This window comes from Panthera leo, chromosome B3 (assembly GCF_018350215.1).
Source record: "Panthera leo isolate Ple1 chromosome B3, P.leo_Ple1_pat1.1, whole genome shotgun sequence".
In the NCBI taxonomy this organism is placed as follows: Eukaryota; Metazoa; Chordata; class Mammalia; order Carnivora; family Felidae; genus Panthera; species Panthera leo.
Genome location: NC_056684.1, coordinates 18,270,676 through 18,283,438, shown reverse-complemented (window position 1 = coordinate 18,283,438; position 12,763 = coordinate 18,270,676). Strand labels below are relative to the sequence as shown.

Here is a 12,763-nt window from a genome sequence, read left to right as displayed (position 1 = left end):
TTTAAGAATGTAGGGAGATGCATCCTTAACATTTCTGGAGAGAGACCTGGAAATATTTGGTGACCAGCACCACGGCACACAGCTCCTATAGCTGACGTTCTGCTATTCTGGTTGTCAGCCCTCAACAATGGCTCCCTGCCCCTCAGCTGAAAGCCAGCCCTCGTGGTCACCAAACCCCATCTGTATATACAAAGACAACCCATCTTTGGCCTCCTTCTTGAAGGAGTCTCAACACAAAGGGGAGAGCAAGGTAAGATGAAAAGATGGGAAAAGATCACTCAAATAATAGAAATACAAAATCTCTACCAACTGTTCTTAAAAAGATCCAAGATGTGACTGTATTCATAAAACTAGTATGGAATGTTCTAAGAAGAAACCATCAGAAAACAAAAAGATCTCAAAAATATGTCTCTCAAATTAAAAATATGTGATAAAGAGCTTCATAAAAAAACAACAAATGATGGAAAAAATGTTTACAATAAGTCTAGTAAGTAAAGAGTTTGGGTTCAAAACATTAAATATATATTGATAAGTACTAAGGGATATATATATATATACACATTTTTTTTTTAATTTTAGAGAGAGAGCTCCCACGAGTGGGGGAGAGGGGTGGAGAGAGAGAGAGAGAGAGAGAGAGAGAGAGAGAGAGAGAGAGAGAGAGAATCTTAAGCAGGGTCCATGCTCATTGTGAGGCCCCCAATGGAGGGCTCAATCCCCCAACCCTGTGATCATGGCCTGAGCTAGAATCAAGAGTTGGACATCAACCAACTGAGCCATCCAGGTGCCCCTAAGATATACTTCTAAAATTCCTGCTCATCAAACTAAAAAAAAAACAAAAAAACAAAAAACCAGCCAGTAGAAAACATGGGTGATGCTTATCAACAAGGCAGTTAACTGAAAAGGATATGCAAATAGCCAACCAATATATAATAAGATGCCAAGCCACATCAATAGTGAGGGAAATGCAAATGAAATCTCCAGCATAATTTTTTTGCATCTATTAGATTAGCAAATATTAAGATTTATGGACTTCAAGCTGTATTACAAAGCTGTAATCATCAAGACAGTATGGTACTAGCATAAAAGCAGACACTCAGATCAATGAACAGAATGGAGAACCCAGAAATGGACCCACAAACATATGGCCAACTAATCGTTGACAAAGCAGGAAAGAATATCCAGTGGAATAAAGACTCTTCTGCAGGTGGTGCTGGGAAAACTGGACAGCGACATGCAGAAAAATGAACCTCGACCACTTTCTTACACCATACCCAAAAATAAACTCAAAATGGATAAAAGACCTAAATGTAAGACAGGAAGCCATCAAAATCCTTGAGGCAATGGGGCACCTGGGTGGCTTAGTCGGTTAAGCGTACGACTTCGGCTCAGGTCATGATCTCTCGGTTCGTGGGTTCAAGCTCCACATTGGTCTCTGTGCTGACAGCTCAGAGCCTGGAGCCTGCTTCAGATTCTGTCTCCCTCACTCTCTGCCCCTCCCCCACTCATGCTCTGTCTCTCTCTCTGTCTCTCTGTCTCTCTGTCTCTCTCAAAAATAGACATTAAAAAAATTTTTTTTAAATCCTTGAGGAGAAAGCAGGCAAAAAGCTCTTTGACCTTTGCCACAGCAACTTTTTACTTGACATGTCTCTGGAGGCAAGGGAAACAAAAGCAAAAATAAGCTATTGGGACCTCATCAAGATAAAAAGCTTCTGCACAGTGAAGGAAACAATCAGCAAAACCAAAAGGCAACCAACAGAATGGGAGAAGATGTTTGCAAATGGTGTATCAGATAAAGGGTTAGTATCCAAAATCTATAAAGAACTTACCAAACTCAAACACCCAAAAAACAAATAACCCAGTGAAGAAATGGGCAAAAGACATGAACAGACACTTCTCCAAGGAAGACATCCAGATGGCCAACCAACACATGAAAAAATGCTCAACATCACTGATCATCAGGGAAATACAAATCAAAACCACAATGAGATACCACCTCGCACCTGTCAGAATGGCTAACAACTCAGGCAACAACAGGTGTTGGTGAGGATGCAGAGAAAGAGGATCTCTTTTGCACTGCTTGTGGGAATGCAAACTAGTGCAGCCATTCTGGAAAACAGTATGGAGGTTCCTCAAAAAATTAAAAATAGAACTACCTTACAACCCAGAAATTGCAATACTAGGTATTTATCTAAGGGATACAGGTATGCTGTTTTGAAGGAACACATGCACCTCAGTGTTTATAGCAGCACTATCAACAACAGCCAAAGTATGAAAAGAGCCCAAATGTCCACTGATGGATGAATGGATAAAGAAGATGTGGTGTATACATATACAATGGAGTATTACTCAGCAATCAAAGAGAATGAAATCTTGCCATTTGCAACGTGGATGGAACTAGAGAGTATTATGCTAAGCAAAATTAGCCACAGAAAAACAAATATCATATGACTTCACTCATATGAGGACTTTAAGATATAAAACAGATGAACATAAGGGAAAGGAAGCAAAAATAACATAAAAACAGGGAGGGGAACAAAACATAAGATATTCTTAAATATGGAGAACAAACAGGGTTACTGGAGGGGTTGTGGGAGGGGGTATGGGCTAAATGGGTAAGGGGCTTAAGGAATCTACTCCTGAAATCATTGTTGCACTATACGCTAACTAATTTGGATGTAAATTTAAAAAATAAATAATAAAAAAAGAAGATTGATAATTTCAAGTATTTAGAAGTCTGTGAATAAACAGAAAACTTCATATAGTGTTGGTTGACTTATCTATTAGTTAAGCTGTTATGGAGGGTAATTTAGCTATACGTAAACACATAAATTGATGTTTATTTGACCCAGCAATTCTCACAGCTGACTGGTAGGATGTCATATATATGCACAATAAGACATGTGCAAAGCTGTTCACTGCAGTATTGGGTTTTCTTTTTAAGCATCTTTGTTGAAATATAATCCATACACCATAAAATTCACCCATTTAACATGTGCAATTCAGTGGGTGTTTAATACATGCACAAAGTTGCACAGCCATCACCACAATCATCCTAAAAAGAAGTCCTACACTCATTAGCACTCATTCCCCATCTCCCTCCTACCCCAGCCCTCAGCAACTACTTTCTGTGTATATTTGTCTCTTCTGAATATTTCATATAAATGGCACATACAATATGTGGGCCTTTGCGACTGGCTTCTTTAACTTAGCATAAGATTTTCAGGGTTCGCCCATATGAACCATCACAGCCATGTATCAGTGGCTTCCATCTTTTTATTGCTGAATAACATTCCATTGTATGGTTATACCACATTTTTTAAATCATTCATCAGTTGATGGGTATTTGAGTTGTTTCTACTTTTTTTAGCTATTATGAATAATACTGATGTGAACATCTGTATTTGCATGGACATGTGCTTTCATTTTTCTTGGCTATATACATAGGAACAGAATTGGTAGGCCATATGGTAATTCTGTTTAATTTTTTTGGAAACTGCCAAACTCTTCTCCAAAGTGTCTACCATTTTACATTCCTGCTGGTAATGAATGAGGCCTCCATTTGCTCCACATTCTCTACAGCTCTTCTTGTCCATTGTTTTGGTTATAGGCATCTTCGTGGGTATGAAGAAGTATCTCACGGTGGTTTTGATTTGCATTTCCCTAATGACTAATGATTTTGAGAATCTTTTCATGTGCCTGGTGGCCATTCATACCATATATCTTCTTTGGAGAAAAACGTCTATTAAAATCCTATGCCTATTTTTAAATGGAATTATTTGTCCCTTTATTATTGAGTTATAAGCTTTTTTATATATTCTTGGTATAGTTTCTTTATCAAAATGATTTACAAATTGTTTCTTCCAGTGAATGAATTTGCTTTTCACTTTGTTGATGGTGTCTTTGGAAGCACAAAGTTTTAAATTCTGATATAATCTACTTTGGTTTTTTCCTTTAGTTGCTTGTGCATTTGCAGTCATATCTAAGAATCCATTGCCTAACCCAAGGTCAAAAAATTGTACTTCTGTGTTTCCTTCTAAGACTTTTATAGTCTTAGCTCTTAGATTTTGGTCTTTGATCCATTTTTTGGTTAGGGTTTTCGTATCCTCTGACCTAGCTGCATTCCTTTGTATGTGGATATCCAGTTATCCCAACACTGTTGAAAAGACTATTATTTCCCCATTTAATATTCTTGGCACCTTTGCTTTTAAAAAGTCAATAAAGGATTTATTTCTAGATTCTCAATTATACCCCATTAATAAAAATGTCCGTCTTTATGCCAGTATCACATTATCCTCATTACTGTAACTGGCTAGAAAGCCTTAAAATCAGTTAGTGTCAGTTCTCCAACTTTGCTCTTTTTAGGTATTGATTTCTGTATTCTAGGTCCCTTGTATTTCCATATGAATTTTAGGAGTAGCTTGTCATTCTTGGCAAAAAAGCAAAATCAAAGAGCTGGAATTTTTATACACACTGTTGATCGGTAAATCAATTTGTGAAGTATTCCATTTTAACGTTATTAAGTCTTCTGATCCATGAATATGGAATGTCTTTCCACTTACTTAGATCTTCTTCAGTATCTTTTCAACAGTGTTTTCTAGTTTTTGGTGTAGAGATCTTGCACATCTTTTGTGAAGTTTATTCCTAAGTATTTTATTTTTTTTGACACTATTTAATTCAGATTGTTAATTTAATTTTTAACTGTTCAGCCCTAATGCCTGGCAATCCAGTTGATTCTTGTATACTGATCTCATATCTTATAACCTTGCTAAACCTGTTTTAATATGTTTTAGTGTATTCTTTAGGATTTTCCTTATATATAAAATCTTGACATCTGCAAATAGAGATGTTTTTACTTCTTTTCTAATTTGGATGCCTTTTAAAAAGCTTTCTTGCCTAATTGACATGAAGAGAACCTCCTATGCAATGCTACATAGAAGTACCTAGAATGGACATCCTTGTCTTCTTCCTGATTTTAGGGGGAAGGCTTTAAGTATTTCACCATTAAGTCTGATGTTAGCTGTGGGTTTTTCTAAGAGCTGTTTATCAGGTTGAGGAAGTTCCCTTTTATTCCTAGTTTGTTAAGTGCTTTTATCATGAAAGGGTATTAAGTTTTGTCAAATGCTTTCTCTGAATCTGTTAAAAGGATCTTGTGGTTTTTTGTGTTTTATATAGATTTCATTGATTCATTTCTATATATTAAACTAACCTTGAATTCCTGGAACAAATTTTATTTGATCATGGTATACAATCCTTTTTATATGTTGCTGGATTAGATTGCTAGTGTTTTGTTAGGGGTTTGTGTGCATATTTTTATATAATATAGCATTGTTTCTAACAATGACGAATTTGAAACAAATGTCCATCATTAAGGGAGTAGTCACATAACTACATAGCAATTTAAATGAAAAATGAAGTATAACTATACACACTCACATGGATCTCCAAGAAATAGCATGTTAAAAAAAGTATAATACAATATTTAGTTATAATGTTACTCTAACACTTATGTAAAATATAGACAAATATAAATATGAAAATGCCACACAGTATATTTTTAGTTTGCATGAATATATGTATAAATAGTAAAATATCTGAATGAATATACACCAAACTGATGGTGGCAGTTCCCACAGGAAGGGGAGTGAGATTAAGAATACTTGAGATTTACTTGTATTATAAAATTCTTATGAGAAAATATACATGTGTATTTGTATAAATTTAAAATATATAAAAAATATTAACTCACTGATACACATAAACTTACATCCTAGTAATTTTTACTGTATATCAAGAAAAAGTGCTGTTGCCTACGACACTGTCCCATCCTTGCCTACAGTATAAGCCTACTGCAAGCAGCTTATACAGTTAGAACTTGTGTCACTTAAAAACTAGTAATCTAGGAAGAGAATCAGAACAGTATCCATAACTGCAATAAGAAAGGAATAAAGGGCAGGAGAACAAATGAATGGTTAAAAAAAAATAACCACCAGCAAAGTGTTACCAAGGAGAAAATGAAAATTGCAACCAAATGTTACTGTTATAAATGCCAAAAACTGATTAAACAATAGCCTCAATAAAATAAGAACTCATGACTAGGACATAAGACCCCAATGAAGATATGGTGAAGTGGCAGAGGGAGACAAAACATGACTTGTCAGAGCTGAGGAAACATGTCAAGGAAGAAAATGAATCCATCACAAAAACCAAGTCCCTGTGGAAGCAAGGAAATTGATATTGCTGAGAACACAAGAAGAAGCACAGAGGACAAGATTGAGAAAAATGAGCCGAGCAAAATGCAAATGAAAAAAAGCATCAAAAGAGTAAGAGATTAAATGAACACAATGGAAGAAAAAGAAAATCAAGCCTAATTTGGTGTCCCTGAAAAAGAAAACCAAACAAGTATAATAATAGTATACCTTCATGTCCCAGGAAAAAATTATACTAAACGGTGACTAGTCCAGTAGATATCAGATTTTTAATATAAGACTCTAGTAGGCATTCAATCCCAATTTTAGGTAACCTAATGAAAAGAAAATATCAGATTGGCCTCAATCTTCTCCTCATTGACATTTAATGGAACAACGCCTACAGTGAGCTCAGAGAAAGTGTGAGCCAAGAGGGACGCCTGGGTGGCTTAGTCGTAGGCGTCCGACTTCGGCTCAGGTCATGATCTCTCAGTCTGTGAGTTCGAGTCCCGCATCGGGCTGTGTGCTGACAGCTCAGAGCCTGGAGCCTGTTTCGGATTCTGTGTCTCCCTCTCTCTCTGACCCTCCCCCATTCATGTTCTCTCTCTGTCTCCAAAATAAATAAACGTTAAAAAAAATTTTTTTTTAAAAAGTGTGAGCCAATAATTTTATAGCTATGAAACTGACATTCAAGTATAAAAACAACAAACGATAATTTTTAACTATATTACATTTCAGAAAATATAATTCTCACAAGCCCATCACAAAGAGTGCAAACATGAGGGACATAAGAATTTGCTGAAGAAATTGTGGCAGAGGGGACACATAATGAACATTAAATTAATTTTTAAGATTAAGACTAAAACAACTGCAGGAATTATCTTAGCAAAAAATAAATGTTATAAATTAATACAGTGTAGGATTCATACAGTAAAAATTGAAAAGATGTAAGAAAGTGGAGCACAGTGTAGCTATGCTGACTTCCTCTTTTTTTGAGAGAGAGAGAGACAACACATGTATGCACGCAAGCAGGGGAGAGTCAGACAGAGAGCAAGGGTGGGGAGAGAGAGAATCTCAAGCAGGCTATCTACTGTCAACACAGAGCCCGACACAGGCTCAATCTCACAGCCATGAGATCATGACCCGGGCAGAAAATCAAAGTCAGACGCTTAACTGACTGAGCCACCCAGGAGCCCCTCCTCGTCTTTTAATATCCAGGGATTAAAATATTTCACTTACAGGGGCGCCTGGGTGGCTCAGTCGGTTAAGCGGCCAACTTCGGCTCAGGTCATGGTCTCGCGGTCCATGAGTTCAAGCCCCGCGTCGGGCTCTGTGCTGACAGCTCAGAGCCTGGAGCCTGTTTCAGATTCTGTGTCTCCCTCTCTCTGACCCTCCCCTGTTCATGCTCTGTCTCTCTCTGTCTCAAAAATAAATAAACGTTAAAAAAAAAATTTTTAAAAAAATATTTCACTTACAGCTGACAAATCACATAATAGAAATGTAACTATAACTAAAGATTTACAGAAACACATCAGAACGGAAAAGAAATAACAATTAAGTAAAATGTGTTGGTGAAGGAAAGACAAAGCTGAGATACTGACCCACATGCCATGTGAGCCGTGACCAGTGTGATTACAGTTCAACTGTCCTGAGGTCTTCAGATTGTTTGGGGAAAACAACAATATGATGACCTCAGTACAGGCAAAAAAGAACTTGATTCACTCCAGTACCTCTTTGTGACAAAAGCTTTTAACAAACTAGGACGAAGGGGGAACTTCCTTAACCTGATAATTGTTACCTATCACATTATCACGAAGACTTCATTTTCAGTGGGACAACTTTGGAGGCATTCCTGTGAACATCATGAATAAGGCAAGGATGGCACAGTCCCATGTTGCATGCAACGTGATTTTGTAAGTTCCAGTCACGGTGGTGAAAGGAGAAGAAATTAAAACCGTAACGATTAGAAAGGAAGAAATAAAACTGCCATATGAGCGGATGTTTCAATTAGCTTTATGGAAACCAAGCCAAAACAGGCAAATTATTATAAATAGTAATAATATGTAAATAATGAAATGGTAGCTAAGTGCAGGATATATCTTATTAAAGAAACATACTTTCTACCATATCCTTTTGTAATTTGAATTTTGCACCTTGGACACATATTGCCTAGCAAAACTCGATCTTAAAGTTGTCCTTGACCTTTTAAAACTACGTACAATATCCTATTCGTGTAAAATGATGTATGTATTTTTATGTGCATTAACATGCTGAAAAGGCTAGCCACCAAAATATTACCTTTTTAGGGGTCATTTCTGTAGTGCAATGTGGTACAGGTTGATTTTGGGTTTTTTCCCCCCTTTTGTGGTTTAAATTATCATGTACTATTTTTATAACTAAAATGAAGCTAGTTTTGCTGGGAGAAAACGAGGGAGTAAATAGACCCCTCAAAAATAGATATTTCCACCATCTCTACATAGCTGGGCTCAGAAATCTCTCATTTTTTAAAGCTCCCTTGCTGATTCTGATGATCACATTTAGGAACCACAGTGGAAAGATTCATAATCTAATTTGGAATGATCACCTAAATTGCTGAAGCAAACACGCATAACCCTTGTCCAAACCCAAATGAAAATCATAACAAAATGATTACCAGCCTGCATTTCAGAATCTCACCGATAGTGTTGGGTTCCTTTATTGACACAGTTAAACCAGGCATCCGCTGGTTGCTGACCTCCTCCCTGGCAGCCTCAGCCATTTCCTCCCTGAATCATCATTATCCACCCACTGTCTGGGTACAAGTCGGGTCAGAGTATGGGCAGAGGAAGCCCTCTGGCCTCTGAAGGGCTCCCATTATAGCTGGAAATACTCAAGGAAATAGACAAAAGCATGCACTGAGAGAGTTGCAGAAATTCCTGAAGGTCAATGGAAGTAGGAAATGGGGCACAGTGTGGTAAGGAGTGGTTTTGTCACTGGGGGAGTCGCTTAACTTCCGCTATCATTCCACAGATTCAGGAAAAGCTCAAAGTCCGGCAAAGACCAAAGGAACCTCCAGCAGATGAAGTGACCGGGGGCTCTGTGCGTCCATGCTCCCTGGAGGGGCTCTCTTAGTCTGCTAGGATTCTAGGCTGCCTTAGTCTGCTAGGGCTGCTGTAACCAAGTACCACAAACTGAGTAGCATAAATCACAGACCCTCACTGACTGTCTCATGGCTCTAGAAGCTAGAAGTCCAAGATCAAATTGTGGGCAGGGTTGCTTCCTTTGGATTGCTGTAAGGAAGAATCTGCTTCGTGCCTCTCTCCTAGCTTCTGGTGGTTTGCTGGCAATCTGTAGTGTCCCTTGGCTTGTAGATGCATCATTCTGACCTCTGTTTACATGGAGTTCTGTGTGCGTGTCTGCATCCGGGTTTCCCCTTTTTATAAGATTAGGTGCCCACCCTACTCCAGTGCGATCTCATCTTAACGAATTACATCTGCAAGGGCCTAATTTCCAAATTAAGTCACATTCTGAGATAGTGGGGGTTAGGACTTGAACATAAGAATGGGAGTGGGGGAGAGACAGCTCAACTCTTAACACATACAAATGGTGCTGTCTGGAATTTGGGCAGCTGGGCGGTGCTGGCCATCAAAGAACAACCCTTGGTTGGTTGACTTGATTTCTCGGAGCTGGACCATCCCATTCCACAGGCTCTGAAGTCACCATAGGGGTGGATCTTTCTGGGGGGTTCTACGTGGACCTCTGATGGAGGGTGGAGGTGTGCTTTACCTGTATCTTGTCTGTCACTACAGGTTATATTGAAGCTGCTGTCATTCCAGCTGGAGCTCGGAGGATCCGCGTGGTGGAGGATAAACCTGCCCACAGTTTTCTGGGTAAAATGAAAATGATCTGATCCGTGGTTCATGTTCTAAGGTTTGCATGATCAGGCTGATTATTTGGTCCAGCATCATTCTCCCAGGCCACGGGTTTTACACCGGTATTTGAGACATAAAGACAGAAGTAATCAGAGCACTCCACACAATGTTGTCGTCTTTGGCTAAAGTGCAGCCACCCCCAAAGTAGATGGGGTGGGGGAGAGCAGGAGGAACCACCAGCTTTGGATATGGCATGGAAGATGACAGAGGAAGGAAGGATGGAATTGGGGTGGCGAAAGCCCCCCAAAGTAACCCCCGGAGAACTCAGAGCAGCCTTAGCCTACACAGCATAGACCCGTTGCCTGGCTTGGAGGAAGCCCCTGGAGGCTGTTGATGGCTCTGGGGATGATTTCTTAGCTGGAAAAAAGAGTAATAGCCCTAAATCCAATGGAAGCACCAAAGAACCCTGGTTTTCACTGAGTGTTGTGTACCCCAAATTCCTAACAGCCACCTCTATTGACTTCAGGCACAAATGCCTGCATCTGTCTGCAGAAGGATTGGCTTCCATTCCAGATTTTTCCTCATTGCCTTCAACAGAACCATACTTAAAGCCTAAGAAGAGGGGCTCCTGGGTGGCTCAGTCAGTTTGGGTGACCGACTTTGGCTCAGCTCATGATCTCACAGCTCGAGCCCCGAATTGGGCTCTGTGCTGACAGCTCAGAGCCTGGATTCTGTGTCACCCTCCCTCTCTGCCCCTTCCTCCCTCCCTCCCTCCCTCTCTCTGTCTCTCTCTCTCTCGCTCTCTCAAAAATAAATAGTTTAAAAAAAAATTTTTTTTTTAAAGCCTACGAAGAATTGTTCAACTGAACACCTCCTTGGGCACAGAAGTCCCTCTGAGTGTATCCTAAGCTTAGCTGCCAGCCTCTCCATTGGCCCTCTCAAAGGTCTGCCTGGTACTTGAGCACCAGAGTAGAGTGATGTGCTCTTTATGCTGCTGTGGGGACCAGCAGGGTGCTCAGAGCCTGCCTCTACTGCTAGTCCCCTGGGATGGGACATGCTGTGACCCGTGCCCTCCCGCCAGCCCTTCTCCTTCCTGTGTTCTGTCTCAGGTTGGATTTCAAACTGGAGGTGGCTGATCTCCTACCCAGGTCCTTCTCCTGGGCTTTCTCGTATTATAATCTCCTCCGTCTGTGTTGCAAGGTGCCGTTTGAGATTGAAAAGAATTTATAAGACATGATCTCTCTCTCTCTGGCTTCAAACTTAAGAATTAAGTTGTTTTGGCTCAAATGAAGCTCCTGATGAAATGCTTTTAGTTCAGCTTTTATCGCTAATTTTTTTATTAATTATATCATTATCCACATTCCTGCCTTTGCAGCTTCAGAAGGATCTAGGTCTTTCTTTGAAATGGTCTCTACTTGAGAAACTCTAAGTCTCATTAGACAGACATAAAACAAACCTCTCTTAGGCAAGTTTCCAACGAAGACCACTGTCCTGTCACTTAAGAAAACACTTTGCAGGCACTCAGATAATCCTCACACATGTGCTTTGGGGAACGGCGGCAGTAGGGACAGGAGCTCTCATTCCTGAGTGCCCACACCAGGGCTCACCAGCAAGCAGCCGCCTGGGGCCCCTACTGTGTCCCAGGCAACCCTGTCACCTCCTCTTCAGATTTCTCTTCTGCTGTCCACTCTGCCTCCGTGAGGCCACCGCTGCTCCTTAAGCCGGGGTGGAACCTTACAGGTTCATACTCAAATCCGTCTCCATCAGCCCTGTGGTTTTTCCACCTGCCTGGTGTGGACGCTGTCCCCGTCTAGCCTGGCCCCCTTCATTGCAGCTGTCTGAGCTGTTGCCGCAGATGGAACAGTGCTTATACATGCTTTCGAAAACAGCCTTGTGCTGCTTCTGGCAGCTTCCTTGGAGCTATGGCCTTTTTACCAAATTGTCAAAGAGCCCACCCCCACCCCTTTCCTCCCACCTGAGGAAATTGGGTCAGCTTCACTGGCATCTGTCACCTTGGGTCACTCCCAGATGTTACCCTTTCCGACTGGTTCATCAGCCGTTGCCTACCTGGAAAGGACATTTCTACCCCCTGGGGTCACCGGGTGTCTTTGGGAGGCAGACATTGCCTTTGACCCTTATCTTATTCAAAAATCATAATCTCAATATCCCCAGAGCTGGCACAGTTCCAAGGTCAACTTATTGGCTGGCCAGCAGGTGCCCCTGCAGGTGAGTCCCTTGGCTTCCGGTCCTGGCTTCCGAGACGTCCCAGCCCCAGGTTTCTGTCCAAAATAGGAACGTTATCTGTGCTTTTCTGTGGCAACCTAAGAATGACAGAGGATGTCAGAATCCTTTAGATTGTTCAACTTCTGTAGCAAACACAGATGTTTTGCTGGAACCCACTTTAGGGCCAAGTAAATAGTGATGCTGCCCATGGTGGGGGGGGGGGGGCGAGCTCTCCTATTGGCTCCTCTCAGCTCCCAGAGCCTGTGGGCCACACATGCAGGTAACAGGAGCATCGACGTTTGTGGTTCCCAGTCACTGAGCCCTGCTTGGCTCTGTAGACCTGACCCCTAACCGCCCGCATTAAGTACTGCAAAGTATTGCTTTTCCTATTTCGCTGAGGAAGAAACTGAGGCTCCAGGGGTTCAGCAGCTTGTCCAAAGGTCCTCATTTCATCTGGGCCTGTGGCAATCCACAGAGCCTCCTGGAATTGCTCTGATGTGTTCC

At 40.8% G+C, this 12,763-nt stretch overlaps 1 protein-coding gene across 1 annotated transcript in view; it reads left to right on the top strand.

The window, feature by feature from the left end:
- Positions 1 to 12,763, top strand: part of ADAMTS17 (ADAM metallopeptidase with thrombospondin type 1 motif 17) — a 343,010-nt gene that overhangs the window by 246,535 nt on the left and 83,712 nt on the right. The window contains 1 exon segment of the mRNA XM_042943087.1: positions 9,974 to 10,054. Coding sequence (XP_042799021.1) covers positions 9,974 to 10,054 — 81 coding nt within the window.